Here is a 17,020-nt window from a genome sequence, read left to right on the forward strand (position 1 = left end):
AAAAATTGCTTTATATTTTTCAGATTTATCTATTATTTAGATCTGTTTAAGTTTCGGAGCGATGTTTACCAATTTTCTATAGGCTACAAGCTTTTTTCTTTTTTTTTGAGACCTATCATGGAAATTTTCATATTTTTAGTGACTGACTAGTTACACCGAAAACATTACACAGCATTCAGAAAGTTTTCATGTCCTAAAATTACAGATACTGCGAACGTAATTGGGAAGTTTTTGTGGGCTGAGGGGTTTCTATTTTGTAAAGGATAACGATGGTAAATTAGCTCCTTCCTTTCAAAGATACGGTTCACTTACCTGGGTTTGGATATGTGGGTATAGACTCAAACAAAACTGTAGTGACTCCATTTGCCAAGGGTCCGTAGATGACTGAGCTATGACCTGTAATCCATCCAATGTCCGCAACGCAACAATAGATGTCATTAGGATGAAGGTCAAAGACCATCTAAAAAAGATTTACTTATTAATTTTCTAATTAAGGTTTCCCTAATTAAAGGACAGAGTAGTAATGCATACAGGAAAAAAAAAATCAAGGAAATTTTTTTTTTTTGGAAAAGGGTGATAATGAGAGAGGTTGATATATTAATGTTGATAGAAGTTTTTTATGTTGCTGCAAAGATGAGGCGAACAAATTTAAAATTTGTAAGCTCCTGGATAAATATTCAAGAACTTCGAAGTTGTTTTTTTCAATAATTTGAAGTGGCGGAAATAAGAGCCAGTGTACCAGCAAACGAGGAAGAGTGAAGCAACCTAAACGAAATACATAGAATGAAATAGTAAATAAGATACAATTATTACGCTCGTATATGAATTGAACTGTTTAACAGTACTCACGGATCATTTTACCCTACCATCACCTTTAAGAAAGGACCTATATTGAAATATCACTAAATCGCAAACACAGTCAGCATGATGAAAACAAAAATTAGGAATTATGACGCCAGGACCCGAGCCAGCCTCCTAAGTTGGGTGCTAATATTATGGGGAAGGCTCAAGTCTTCTAATATATATATTAAACTCTACTGTAAAGTTGAACTCAAAAATAGCAAACGCCTTGCTTGTAATGGAAAAACCTGTGACAAGTTCAAAAAACGTGGCACACAACTGAAAATCCTACTCCAGCTCTTTTACAGCAACAGTTTCTCCTGGCTGATGTACAGATACAAATTATTGCGGTTGACCAATCAGCTAGAAAAGTGAATCCAAGGATCTAATTGAAATGCTCAGTCTAATGCAAAATGTTTTTAAATCGATTAGCTTCACATTTAAGGCCTAGCCGAAGTCTAGACATTTTACTCCCTAATCAATTCTTTTTCATATGCGAGAAATCAGTCAAAGACAAAGTTATCAGTTTTCTTCACCGCTTACTCTAAACAAATGTAAGGAGGTTGAACTCAAGGGGTTTCTCACTCAAAATACAATTATTGCATTGTTATTCTTCGTATTTTGGCAAGTAAATAGGAAGATTTATTTGCAAAAGAACTATCATTCGAGGAGAAAATTAGAGAAATTATTATCCGAGGAGAATTTTTCCTTTTTTTTGGGGGGGAGGGGTTCAACTTTTACGCAAGAAATACCAGGAAAACAAGAGAAAATTAAACATTTTGCAGGGAAAACTAAGCATTTTGAAAAGTTTGGGGGGATGAATCCCTTCCCAGCGTGCGTGCATGTGGTCTGGTCATCATTATTTGCCAAAGTGCGGTAAAAAGCTTGTTGAAATTACAAATAAAAAAGTACAAATAAAAAGTTAAGTACAAAAAATTAGTACAAAAAATTTAAGTACTTAAATAAAAGTACAAAAAAAAGTTACAAATAAAAAAGTACAAATAAAAAGTTAAGTACAAAAAATTAGTACAAAAAATTTAAGTACTTAAATAAAAGTACAAAAAAAAGTTACAAATAAAAAAGTACAAATAAAAAGTTAAGTACAAAAAATTAGTACAAAAAATTTAAGTACTTAAATAAAAGTACAAAAAAAAGTTACAAATAAAAAAGTACAAATAAAAAGTTAAGTACAAAAAATTAGTACAAAAAATTTAAGTACTTAAATAAAAGTACAAAAAAAAGTTACAAATAAAAAAGTACAAATAAAAAGTTAAGTACACAAAATTAGTACAAAAAATTTAAGTACTTAAATAAAAGTACAAAAAAAAGTTACAAATAAAAAAGTACAAATAAAAAGTTAAGTACAAAAAATTAGTACAAAAAATTTAAGTACTTAAATAAAAGTACAAAAAAAAGTTACAAATAAAAAAGTACAAATAAAAAGTTAAGTACAAAAAATTAGTACAAAAAATTTAAGTACTTAAATAAAAGTACAAAAAAAGTTACAAATAAAAAAGTACAAATAAAAAGTTAAGTACAAAAAATTAGTACAAAAAATTTAAGTACTTAAATAAAAGTACAAAAAAAAAGTTACAAATAAAAAAGTACAAATAAAAAGTTAAGTACAAAAAATTAGTACAAAAAATTTAAGTACTTAAATAAAAGTACAAAAAAAGTTACAAATAAAAAAGTACAAATAAAAAGTTAAGTACAAAAAATTAGTACAAAAAATTTAAGTACTTAAATAAAAGTACAAAAAAAAAGTTACAAATAAAAAAGTACAAATAAAAAGTTAAGTACAAAAAATTAGTACAAAAAATTTAAGTACTTAAATAAAAGTACAAAAAAAAAGTTACAAATAAAAAAGTACAAATAAAAAGTTAAGTACAAAAAATTAGTACAAAAAATTTAAGTACTTAAATAAAAGTACAAAAAAAAGTTACAAATAAAAAAGTACAAATAAAAAGTTAAGTACAAAAAATTAGTACAAAAAATTTAAGTACTTAAATAAAAGTACAAAAAAAAGTTACAAATAAAAAAGTACAAATAAAAAGTACATTTTTTCGGGTTTTTACTTCATGCAGACCTATTTACACAAATAAAGTTAAATAATTACTTGCAGCGAAGTGACAATTTACTTTATTTTCTTTATCTATAAGGGTCCATAAAAAGTTCTAAAGCTTGAGTGCTACTTGTGTATTTGTATATCTGAATTTGTATTTAGAAAAGAAAGTAATTACACATGATAGCTACCTACACCTGGCATAATTAGATTTATATAAACAGTTCCCGTATCTCTATTCTTCTTGGCAACCTTCCGTCGACAACCTCTGGTAACAGCGGTTACAACTAACTAATACTTCTCTGGATCGCTCAAGAACAATCCAAGTCGTTAGTCCCTTTGTCTAATTCATGTATTCTCACGCACTCCGATAACAGCTGCATCTAGTCTTTGAAGGGAATTTTCACTTCGGAACACAAATATGTAAAGTATTTGAAGGGCTTGCCGCCAGCAAGAATATATTATAGAAATAAATTTCTGATTGTTGAATAGAATATTTTTTGCTCTATTTTTTTATACCCCCCAACAACAAAGTTAAGTGTAGCAATCTAGAATGCAAACCCGAAACAGGTTTTAAAATTATTCTGGAATTGTAAAAAAAAATAATTGTCGGCTTTAAGATTTGATTAGATAAAAATATTGACCAGATTTCTTTTCTATCTGTTAAAATAAAAACCGCTGAAATAACCAAGTCAGGAACATCAGGCGAACTCAAAATGTTTAACATGGGAGGTCTAGGAAGACTCCTTGAGAGTCCGTCCTGCCTTAACATATTTTGCCAAACTGGTGCAAATTAAATCTAGAGAATCAGAAACAAGTCTTTTGTGCTATAAAATAACGATTCAAACTTTCTAATAACTTTCAATTGAATTATTTCATTGTTGTTACTCGTTTGAATTCGATACTTGACAGAAAAATTCATTATAATAAGCTAATAATTAAAGCATATACCACTCATGATATTCCTTCAAACTTTTTACACAGTTGAGTTCCGTCTTACAAACAACCTTCGCTTTACTATGTATTTTAAGGTTTGGATTTAACAGTAGGCCCACTAGGCATGGACCTAGGGGCGCATGATACTAGCCAAAACTCTAGAAACTGGAATTTTGGTACCAATAGCCATATAAATAGAATTGGCTTATTGTGCTTATTTCAAATGGGTAAGTTTCATTAGGTTTAGTCTTACCGATTAAAGGCTATGAGCCTGAGGAAATTTGCATAATTTTCAAAAAAGGGAAATACAAGAGTCATAGAATCTTAATGAAAATCACACCATCGGATTCAGCGTATCAGAGAGCCCTACTGTAGAGGTTTCAAGCTCCTATCTGCAATTTTGTAATTTTTTTTGCCAGAAGAAAGATCACAGATATGTGTTTATTTGTTTTCTTTTTTCCCAGGGGCCATCGTATCGACTCAGTGGTTCTAGAATATTGTGAGAGGGCATATTAGAAAGAAATTAAAATTCTAGTGCTCTTTAGAAGTGACCAAAAAGATGGGAGTGCAACTAGGACCCCTCCCCCACCTTTTTTCCCAAAATCGTTTGATCAAAATTATGAGATAGCCACTTCGTTCACCATAATTGAAAGGCCAAACAGCTATGCCTTTGGATATAACATAACCTCGCTTCACAGCACCAGGGGAAAAGTCTTCAAGTTATAAAATTTTCCCTTTGTTTACGCATAGTATTTGCTATTGAGAAGTATGTATACATTTCGTATGGGTTGGGGAAAGTTTTCTGCATAGGTTTATTCCACGGGGGAATTTCCTATGGCAAGGGAAGTTTCTGGGGGTGAACTTATCAGGGGAAATTATACACTGGAGGAATTTGCCAGAATTCCTAAACAAAATTCTATTTGTATGCCTTGCTTTCTTTTTTTCGTCTAAACTTGACGCGTGAAGCTGTTAAGTGTAATTGTCAGGGGTAAATTTTCACCGGGATTTAATTATCTAGAGTAGTGGTTCTCAAACTTATTTAGACACTGTATTCCTTTTTACCCACAAAACATTTTAGATACCCTTCTCTGTTATCGGTACTAAGTAAACTATAGCTAAAATATAATTAAAATTGCCAGTACTATAATTAAGGGGCTTTTTTGATTTTTAGCCGGCCGCGTACCCCCGAAAAATTTTTGTGTACCCCCAAGGGGAACACGTACCAAAGTCTGAGAACTACTAGAGAATATGATGTCTCTTTGGGAGAGGGATTTATCCATGGAAGTGGGGCCACATTTCCTGGCATTTTTTGAAATACGATCATCGATTAAATTTTAAAAAAACTAGTTTTTTAAACTGAAAGTAAGAAGCAACATTAAAAATTAAATTGAACAGCAATTAATGCGTATATGAAGGGGATTGCCCCCTCCTCAATACATGGCTCTTCTACGTAAAAGTTCGATTTTGTCACAATTCTTTAAGAACGACTCCTAAAACACAAGGGTCGTCTAATTAGAACAATAAGAAGCTTTTTTAAAAGTATTAAGGAACTTTAGCGTCAAGAGCGAGGTGTCGAGAAGGGGGCGATCCCCTTCATATACGTAATAATTTCAGCCTTTTTTAAGTCCTCTCATGTTGCTCCTTATTTTCGGTTGAAAAAAATGTTTTTTAAATTATTCTTAACCAAACCTGGACTGGTGTGATTTATCTTCAAAGTGCCGGGTACACTCTGCCGTCATAGAGCATATTTTATCATCCTGACAGTCATCCGGACAAAAAACAGTGATTTTAAAACAACACTGGAATTCCGTGGCCCATCATAAACTGTCAGGTGTCTGCCGAGAATGCCAGCTGAGAGTTTAGTGTAACTTCTCTATTTCATTCCTTTTGCTAATCAGTTACGTTCTGTTTAGTGCTTCCACTATTCCTGAATTTTTGGGGATATCCGAGAAAGTCTGGCAAAAATGGATTGACAAATACGTTATGGCCTGGAAGTGTCAAAGGCTTAATTCTGGCCGTGTGATAAGATAAGATTTATTTATCATGAAATACGAATACAATATTGCATTGTAATATTCCCCCAAAGGCTTTTTGTCCATTAAAGAAGAGGGACGATAAACGAGTCACTTACTCACAGAAGAAAAAAAAATTTAAAATAATCACTTACTCACAGAGAGAAGAGCAAAAAAGAGGGGAAAAGAAAATATAAATAAAATAAAACTATAGAAAACAAAACTAAATAGATTGAATAGACTACAATGAAATGATAAATATATATATATATATATATATATATATATATATATATATATATATATATATATATATATTTATACATATATATATATATATATATATATATATATATATATATATATATATATATATATAGGAAAAAAATCAGTAAATAAATAAATAGATGAAATAACTTCTAACAATCCAAAGAATTGTTAACATTTTTTTTTTTTTTTTACCAAACCGAATGAGTGACACCTTCGAATGAGTTTTTTTACTGTTTTAAAATGTAGAGTTAAGAGAAAGAATAAAAATTTAGCGTAAAGAGCGGGGCGTTGAGAAGGAAAAGCCCCTTTCATATACGGAGTAATTTCTGTTCGTTTTAAGTTTTAATGTCGCTCCTTACTTTCATTTAAAAAACTTGTTTTTTTTATTTAATCTTACACAAGGAGTAAAGGAACTTAAATATTATTTCTGGTATTACGAAGATTATAATTATTCTGATAAGAGGTAAAAGATGGTGTAACATTTAGGGAATGGGGGAAGTCACCAAGAAGCTGAGAAAAAGTAAAACATGCACACGAAATCAAGTAATGGGATAACTCTTGAACGATTAGTTTCCTTAATGAGGTTTCTAGCTTTATTGTAAATCTTAGAAAGTGGTTTTAACAATGAAGGAAAGGTTGACGTCCATATTATTGGACAGTAGGAAACGTAAGATTGGATCAAGCAGTGAAAGAGGATTTTCAAAATTGATCCAGGGAACGAAAATTATCCAGGGAAAATTGATCCACTGATCCAGTGAACATCTAGTTTCCAGGATTATTTCTGCGCTTAAAATATATGTTAAATTTCCACTGGCTGGAATAAACAGGCAATTCTAATGACCTAGTACCTTCAGTGTTTTGGCTCTTAATGCATCTGGAGTACTGGAAAATGTGAATTTTCGTCCCTTTTGTTCTGGGTGTTTTCTCCTTCTGGTAATCAAAGCAAACAATATATCAGAGCATTGACCTTGTTCCCCAGCAAACGATTAAAACAAAAAAAGTTTTTGCTTTGGAAGGACTTAAGAGCACTAAGAAAAATTGTAAATCCCTGCCACTTTCTTTAAAGTTGACCAAAAAGTCTGACTTTTTTTGCGTCTAATGCCAGTATAATCTAAGGCCTCACAGTTTTCCCTTTTCCTTCGCGTGGCTATAAATTGCTAGAATACACACTACATTCTGTTTCAGTAGCTACCTGGGAGTATATTAACCAGTATACTTTCTATACATATACTGATAGTCTTCCTTTTGAAAATTTTTATTTGTGCTTTCTTATTTTTCTAAATTTCTTTCCAATTCTAGCGACTGAAGCTTACCCGATTTGCAATCATGGCATAAAGAATATACCCAGCTTGAGTGTGAACAACGCCTTTTGGTTTACCAGTGCTTCCTGACGTGTATAACATAAATAAGGGATCTTCACTTTCCATTGGTTCAGGATAATATTCAACAGACTGATGAATTAGAGATTCTTCTATGAAAAGATCCCGCTCTGGTGTCATATCAATCTGTCAAGAAAAAAAAAAATCAACTCTCATTCTGGACTTCAAAATCAATGATAAAACTATATTTGAGAGATAACAGAGGAATAAACTTACAAAATTTTGTATTAATTGATGTTTTTGTTTTGCTAGCTTTTCATTTGAAACGCAAGATCGTATGACAAAAAAAAATGATTCGATATTTAAAGATATTTGCAAACTTATTTGTGCTCAGGTTAAAGTTATTATGCTGAAAATCTTCTTAGAATAATTTGGTTGAAAAAAGTTCAACTTTTGAACAATTTAAGCCTAGAGCTTTGCTCTTTTCTATTTGCACAACCTGTTCTTGATAATCCGACCTATAATGCCCAAAACTTTGAAATTTTTCGGCTTTCATTCAAAACTTATCCATTTTGCTTCAACTATGATTTTATTAACCATTTATTCATTTTGTTTTGTCTTTTTGTAAGACTGGCTCAAAAGATACTTTCGGAATTCCCCGATAGTTTCATTTCTTAGTCTCAATTCAATTAGTTTCAATTTTATTCCAGTTCTAATTGACTGTTTTTAACGTGAAAACCCTTGTTTTCTATTAGCTAAAAAGCTAAAACAGTTCTGTTTTATTATCCATTCATTCATCTTTTTGTCTTTTAAGGCTGGCTCAAAAGATACTTTCGGAACTCCTCATTAGTTTCAAAATCTTACCGATTTATTTCAATTCTAATTGACTGTTTTTCATGTGAAAAATCGTGTTTTCTTTTAGCTGAAAAGCTAAAACAGTATCATAGTTAACTATTCATTTTTACATTATAATAAATATTCTAAACAGCCTAAATTCTCCAGAAATTGTATTTTGGTAGTATTTTCTAATATACACAGATATATGGATTTTTTTCGAAAAGTTTTATTAAACAAGGGAAATAATCAAATTGGCTTACTAGCAAAAAATTAAGAATTTAGAGGTTACTTCAAAGAAAATGTCACTAGGTATTTTTTAAACAGTTCGTGGTAACGAACTGTATTAAGGACCGACCCGGCTCAATAGTAACCGAAACTCTAAAAACTGGAATGTTGATACCAATAGTTACATCAAAAGAATCGCATTTTTACTAGCCTGAGAAAATTTGCCTTATTTAAGAACATAGGGGGGAAACAACCGCTAAAAGTCAAAGAATCTTGACGAAAATCACACCATGAGATTTAGTGTATCAGAGAACCCTACTGTAGAAGTTTCAAGCTCCCATCTACAAAAATGAAGAATTTTGTATTTTTTGCCAGAAGACAGATCAGGGATGTGTCTTTATTTGTCTTTTTTGTGCTTTTTTCTTTTCCCTAGGGGTGATCGCATCAACCCAGTGGTCCTAGAATGTCGTGAAAGGGCTCATTCTCAACGGAGTTTAGAAGTTCTAGTGCCCCCTCCTACGCTCATTTTTTCCAAAAATTACTGGATCAAAATTTTCAGAAAGCCATTTTGTTCAACATGGTCAAAAAACCTAATAATTACGTCTTGGGGAAGATTGGCTCCTCCACAGTCCCCGGGGGAGGGACTGTAAGTTACAAACTTTGACGATTGTTTACATAAGGTAATGGTTATTGGGACGTGTACATACGATTTCAGGGGGACTTTTTCACGTGAAAGGGGGGTCAGGGAGGGGGTTACGTGGGAGAGTTGTTCCATTGAGGAATTTATCGTGAAGAAAGAGAATTTCTATGAAGGGGGCGCAGAATTTTCTAGCATTATTTAAAAGAACAATGAGAAAATAAATAAAAAAAAAATTTTTTTTTCTTGTGGAAGTAAGAAGCAGCATTAGAACCTAAGAAGAACAGAAATTATTACGTATAAAAGGGGGTTCGTCTCTTCCAGAATACCTCACTCATTAAGCTAAATTATTTTTAGTAATTCCAACTATTTATTCTATTGCGTTTGTGATTCAGGGGTCATTCTTAATGAGTTGGGTCCAAGTTGAAACTTTAGTGTAAAGAGTGAGATATTGACTGGTTCACTTCTCCCCGAGCTGCAGGCAAGAATATCTAAAGCGTCTTCTGTCATGGGTAGACTGAATCGTCACCTCTGGCGAAAACCAAATATCAGTCACACAACGAAACTGCGGATCTTCAACGTTATAGTTGGCTCTGTGATGCTTTACGGAGCTGAGACATGGCAAGCATCAGCTGCAACCCTGAAGAAAATAGACGTATTTCATGCAAAGAGCCTGAGGAGGATTGAGGGCCTACGATGGTTCGACTTCGTCAGCAATGAAAAGCTTCTGCAGCTCACAAAGCAGTCTTGGTTTTCGAATCAAGCAGCCGAGCGAACCTTACGATGGGTCGGGCATCTGCTTCGAATGCCACCACATCTACCCGCTAAGATGATCTATGACTTCGACCCTATCAAAGTTGGTTGGAAGTGACCTCACGGCCGACCGAAGAAACGTTGGTCCGACAGTTTGTCCGTGTTCTTGGCGATGGCAAACATCAGACAGGTCAAAGAGCAAATACTCGCCATGGACCGAAGTGGGTGGAGGAGGCAGACGTCACTCTCTACGCCGAGCAGTGCCCGGCAGAAGACTTAAGTCAAGTAAGTCAAGTTGAGAAATTAAATGAAAAAAAAAACAAGTTTTTTAACTCCAAGTAAGGAGCGACATTGAAACTTAAAACTAACAGAAATTATTCCATTCATGAAATGGGTTGTCCCCTCCTCAACACCTTGCTCTTTACGCTAGAGTTCTTATTTTTTTTAAAGTAGAGTTGTGAGAAAGAGTCAAACTTTAGCGTAAAGAGCAAGGCGTTGAAGAGGAGACAATCCCTTTCATAAATGGAATAATTTCTGTTTGTTTAAATTTTCAATGTCGCTCCTTACTTACAGTTATAAAACTTGTTTTTTTTGTTTTTTTATCCGCAAACCAAGGAGTAGCTATAAACTTCCTAACCTTGGTACCAGTTCTTTTTTGGACAAGAACTCGTTTAACTTGAGGACATTTAATCAAGGCCACATCAACTGTTTTCTTCAAATTGATTGTTTTTCCACCTCTAATACTTTGATCAGCTGTGACAACAACAGTAGCTTGAGCTGTAAAAAAAGAAGATGTTTAGTTTAATATCACTCAAAATACATATTCGTGGTAACAATACGCAGACACTATAATCGTCACATGTGCACACTACGAACCATTTATGAAAGTTTTTGCAAACATTATTTAGTGGCTCTGGATGCCAATTTTTAAATCTAATTATATATATATATATATATATATATATATATATATATATATATATATATATATATATATATATATATATATATATATATACTAGCTGTTGGGGTGACGCTTTGCGCCACCCCAACACCTAGTTGGTGGGGCTCTTCGCGCCCCCTCAAGCCCCCCCCCACGCGTAAGTCGTTACGCGCCATATTAGTTACGCGCCATTGTAGTTGTGTCCCTGTGTCCCACCTGTGAATAGATATATATATATATATATATATATATATATATATATATATATATATATATATATATATATATATATATATGTTTTTAACTACGTAAAACATGCGAATAAACAACATTCTTCGCTGTCCCATTGTCTGTGCATTTAAATAGATTGTCAGGTTTACTGACTCTTGAACATGCAACATATAATTTTCCATGGGAAAAACAATCCGTATTCAGACCTATACCTCATTATTCTAATGATGTGTCCCTGGGTCCCGGTCGTCATTTATATTCCCTGTGTCCCGGTCGTCATTTTTGTCCCGGTATCCCAGTTTGTAATTTCTCTTTGAGTGTCCCGGTCGTCATTTATATTCCCTGTGTCCCGGTGTCCCGGTCGTCATTTGTGTCCCGGTTTGTATTTTCTATTCGAACAATCCCTGTGTCCCGGTCGTCATTTATATATCCTGCCTGTGCCCCCGGCGTCATCGTTGTAGTTGTGTCCCTATGTCCCGGTCGTCATTTATATTCCCTGTATCCCGGTCGTGATTTGTGTCCGGATGTCCCGGTATGTAATTTCATCAGTTGACAAACATGACGTCAGTCGACAAACAACTTTATGACGCATACAACTCAATCCTTATAATGACGTCAGTCGACAAACATAACGTTAGTCGACACACAAGCATGACGTCACACACACACACATACACAGACAACTTATTTATATATATATATATATATATATATATATATATATATATATATATATATATATATATATATATATATATATATATATATATATATATATATATATATATATATATATATATATATATATATATATATATATATATATATATTATATATAATATATATATATATATATATATATATATATATATATTATATATATATATATATATATATATATATATATATATATATATATATATATATATATATATATATATATATATATATATATATATATATATATATATATAATTGAATTTGTTTCCTGTATACATTGCTCTTCTATTCATCTCATCCGATCATCCGTTCATCCTATTGTAGAAGTTTAAGCTCCCATCTGCAAAAATGTGGATTTTTGTTTTGGCAGAAGAAAGATCACGCATGTGTGTTTATTTGTTTCTTTGTTTTTTTTTTGTTTTGTTTTTTTCCAGAGGTGATCACATCAGACCAATAGCTCTAGAATATCTGGAAATTGCTCATTCGAACGGAAATTAAATGTTCTACTCCATTTTACTTTTTGCCCCAGTTCTTTAACAACAACTCCTGAAACACAAGGCCGCTTCAGAAAACAAGCTTTTTTTAAAGTTCTAAAAAAAAATAGTATAAAGAGTATAATATTTATATATATATATATATATATATATATATATATATATATATATATATATATATATAGTATAAGGGTTAAATTTTGATGTTTCTTCTTGTTTTCAATGGAAAAAACTTGTTTGTTAATACTAGAGAAAGGTTTAGATGGCTAGGACTTATTTACAGATGAAGGATGTTAAATTGTCATAGACCGTTCTTTTCAGCCATCCACATAGTGCCAACCGAAAAGCAGGTCGTCCCACAATTTGGTGGGAAGATGTCTTAAGAAAGGTTTATAAGGGAATTGAACCTTCTAGGAAAGGTGGTGCAGCCGTAAGGTGTTAGCAGTAGTAGTAGCAATAGTCGACATTAATATGCAGCTGTAATAGTGGCAACCATTTCAATTTTTATACATCTCTACCAATTTTTATACATCTTCTATTAAGTAGGAAAACCACAAGAGCTAAAGAAATCAAAGTGTTGACATAAAAAAAAACTCAAATAGACAGGCATCCGTAATTATCCTTCTGGAGCAAAGTAAAACATTACTATTTTTTATTATTATTTACTATTTATTATTATAATTTTTTAATTATTAGATACAGGATTGGAAACTCTTTTAAACTGGCTCTCAATTTATGTTTTTTCCTGTATCTAAAATTCGGGAAATCTTTTGTGCCTCATAAATTCTAAAGAATAATATTAAACTTAACAAATTTTACGTAGATGAAAATATCATCAAGACCCAATCTTTTTGCTTGTACTACTATTTTCAAAGTTTTTTGTTATTGTTAGCACGTGTCAGTCTTTACTTACAGGTTGTTGTAACAAACTGTTGGTTTCATTGACGTATAGTTTATTTTATAAGATGAACTGGACCTAGATTGTTATTGAAAGTTCTCCCTGAAATGAAAAAATACAAGACTGACTGATAACAAAAGTCTCAAAATCAGAATCGGACAGAATAAGGGTTAAAGAAAAGGTGAAACCTACCATCATTTATACGATTTGCAAGAGCTTCAGCGCTAAAACCAGCAAAAACAACAGAATGGATAGCACCAATCCTTGCACAAGCCAGTATTGCAGCAGCAGCCAGAGGAGTCACGGGCATATAAATGGCAACTCTATCACCTTTCTCTACTCCTTCAGCTTTCAAAAGGTTTGAAAAGCGACACACTAACTCAAGCAACTCCTGATATGTAACTCGCTCCTCTTGACCAGGCTCATCTTTTTCCCAGATAATTGCAACTTTATCTGGATTCCTTTTAGCATGACGGTCTAGACATTGTACTAGAAGCAAATATAAAACTAAGAAACTTATCGTTACGTTTTTGTTTCAAGCTTAGGTGAATGATAAGTAAGGAAATTTTCTGAAGGAGAACATCAAGATGTGCTGGGATTAAATAAGAAAATAATCCACGTAATAAACATTACATTGATTTAATTAAATGGCATTTTTTCCGTATTAGTTTCTGAAGTTAGAAGAATTTATCAGCATAAATGTAAATGTCAGCGCTGGAAAAGTAGTAAAATTGTCACCATAATAGGTGTAGTATAGCAGGTTTAAAAAGACCATTTTTTGAATAGAAAGAAATTTAGAGGGAGGAAGAGTATTCATAGAAACCAAAAAAATAAGCAAAAAGTGTTAGAGACATAGAAAAGTATGGAGAAACTACAAATAGAGTATATTTTAGTGTCTTGTCAGTAGAAGTAGCTATGACTGGCTTAAAAGGAGCTATAATTTAGATTTTGAGTATAGTAAAAACACATTTTTAAGTGATTCTTGGATATAAATTTAGGTCTACATCAGGATACACAACAGGATATGAATGGCTCGTAATTTTATTTCCTATGCCCTTATGCAAAATTCATAAGAAGGCAAAAGATATTTTTTTTTCTCTTCCTTCAGACGAACTCTAACAGCCCTGCTTAAAAACTGGTCACACAATAATCCGGTTTCGTGAGAACTTGAAATAGTATGAAGATGACAACTTTCCAGATTAAGAATAAACATACTTTGAAAAGTTTAAAACTGAAAATGTGGACTGAAAGTTTGAAGTAAAACTTGACTTAATCCGATCTTTTACGAAATTTTTTAACGAAATTTCTTTCCATAATTAATTTTTCTTCTATATTTAATTAATTTAATTAATTAATTTAATTTATTTAATTAATTAACTTCTCCTTTAGTTAATTAAAGAAAGAAGTTATTCTGATGTAAGTACAGCACAAAAATGAAACTTAACCAAAACAAAAATTATTACTTCGTATTTTATGCAAAATCTATACGAAATGTTGGTACAAATAAGGTTTTTATAAGTTTCTAGAGTTTTGAAATACTAGTACTTTACTGAAAACTGATCTTACTTACAGGTTTGAGAGAATTACAATTGTATACTAAATTTTACTGATTTTATAGAAACTTATTATATATTTAACTTATTATTACACCGGTATATGGAATTTAGTATTACACTGATTTTATGGGAACCTTACAAGTTAGTCTTCTATTTGTTGCAAGGTCCTTATTTTCTGCTTTTAATCGTGTGTTTTTTTGCTTTTTTTTGTTTTTGTTTTTTTTGCATCGAGTTTTTGTTTTAGTAAACCACTAGTTCTTCAAAATTCTAAAGAATTTGAAAAAAATTACTACCTGTCAGTTAATGTCTACCACTATTGGAGATACATATAGCATAAACTGTGCATCAATAATTATCGTGTCAATAATTTCGTCTCAAGGTTCATCTTTGATTTATACTTTCATCATAAAAACTTTGTTTTTAAATTACTTTTGAGCATTTTTAGGTTTTAAAAATACATACAATGAAACTTAAACAAAGTTTTTGTTTCGATGAAATTAGAGAAGTAAAAGAGAAGTTTTTGCCAAACAGTTCATGGTAACAAACTGTAAATTATGAGCGAATCGGCCCAATAGTAACGGAAACTTTAAAAAACGGAGTTTTAAGAACAATAGATACATCAAAGAACATCAAACATGCATCAAAAGATTTTAATGCTGATGCCAAATATATGAAATTGATTAAGATTTATGTCACCCTTCAAAAGCTAAAATCCTGAAAAAACACAAAATAAAAATAAGAATAAATAGAATTTATATCTTAATTAACTTCCAATTCCCTGAACCGAAATAACTGGTTCAGTAACTTCGGAAATTATTAAGATGTAAGTTTTATTAATTTTTTCATCTTTTCCTTGTATGTTGTATTTAATTTGGCTTCAGTCATTTTGTTTTCGTTTATAGTCTCCTGGACGTGGAGCCGAAATAGTTGGATTGTTATTATTTAAAGTTTTCTGTTTATTTAATCTTTTTGTCCACTGCTCTGTGTAAATGTTATACCCATTATTTTCTGTATATTTTCATTTGATAAATTCTGTGAGCGGAAAGGCTGTCTGGTACAAGAAATTATTTAGTTTATACGCTGCATCAAACTTATAACAAGCAAAAATTTCTATGAATGAGGGAATGAAATTTACAAAGAAACGGTAATGATCAATTAAGCCATTCTTAAAACAAACACAAATCTCAAAAATAAATAGGGTATTGCTGCTTTTCAACCCCCCTATCTTCCCACAAAATGCTAGAATGGTATTCGTGCCATATTGAAAACAAAATAAATTGTTAAAATTGGAAGTTTTTATATCTTCAACTCTCCCCAAAAAGTCGGAAAATGAGCAAAAGAATTAACTTCTGAGGATTCAGATATCCAATTTCCCTCTAGAAGAGAAACAAACCTTCACAGTGACAAACCTTCATAACTGGTTCGCAACTTTGTTTCGCTATACAACTGTTTGTAGCCGTTTAGTAGCCGATATTAGCCCTTTTGAAGTTTCTGACACGCTAACGCAGAAAATTGTCTAGCCTTACGCTTAAAGTTTAAAGTAAAGTGTCAAATCACTGCATTTAGGAACTCAACTATGTCCTACATACGCCACTCTAAATAAGGGCTACATATTATGAACCCCATTTCCGTGAGGTTCACCCAAAAACTTATTGACTAATCATGTTGATATTTTGAGAATCCATTCTATAGAGCACGTCGAGAAACTTGGACGTATTATTAGTTTAGACGATCCCCCAATCAATCAGGATATGTTCGATCAGTGCTGTTTACTTTAAACTTGTGTTGAGGAGGAAGACTAGGGGAGGGGCAAAGAATAATTTTTTTTGATTTGGCACTCTTTTTCTCTAAATGAGCCTCAACCTAGGATAAAACTAGTATAGGGTATCTGTGGTTGGACCTTACACCTGAGGCTCTTAAGATACTCTATGATTACGAGAGCTCATTCATATATTACAGACGGTACACCTCATTTGCACATTACAGACGGTAAATATTGCCTATATTCCACCAGGTACAAAGTTTCCCTATACTCTAAACCTCATTTGAAAACTGATTTTCATTTTTCTGGTGGAATTTTTTCGTGGAGCTTTTTTTGGTGTCTTAAAATTACATTAAATATATTTATAACCAAAGAAATTCATTTGGGATATTTTCGAAATGTGAAATGAGGATGATATAGATATTAGCCGTCATTTTTATTTTAGACAAAAAAAATATTTTTTGTGATATTTTTTATTTTTTTTTTTTTTACTTAGTTTTTTTTTAACTTAGAAGTTTTTCTTAC

At 31.9% G+C, this 17,020-nt stretch overlaps 1 protein-coding gene across 2 annotated transcripts in view; it reads right to left on the reverse strand.

The window, feature by feature from the left end:
- LOC136025345 (acetyl-coenzyme A synthetase 2-like, mitochondrial) overlaps window positions 1–17,020 on the reverse strand; it is an 80,115-nt gene that overhangs the window by 50,734 nt on the left and 12,361 nt on the right. For both annotated transcript variants that reach the window (XM_065701269.1, XM_065701271.1), the window contains exons 3-6: window positions 13,370–13,666; window positions 10,529–10,668; window positions 7,434–7,625; window positions 313–460 (exon numbers count right to left, since the gene is read on the reverse strand). In XM_065701269.1, the coding sequence (XP_065557341.1) occupies window positions 313–460; window positions 7,434–7,625; window positions 10,529–10,668; window positions 13,370–13,666 (777 nt within the window). The remainder of the gene's footprint in view (window positions 1–312; window positions 461–7,433; window positions 7,626–10,528; window positions 10,669–13,369; window positions 13,667–17,020) is intronic.

This window comes from Artemia franciscana, chromosome 3 (genome assembly GCF_032884065.1).
Source record: "Artemia franciscana chromosome 3, ASM3288406v1, whole genome shotgun sequence".
Taxonomy (NCBI): Eukaryota; Metazoa; Arthropoda; class Branchiopoda; order Anostraca; family Artemiidae; genus Artemia; species Artemia franciscana.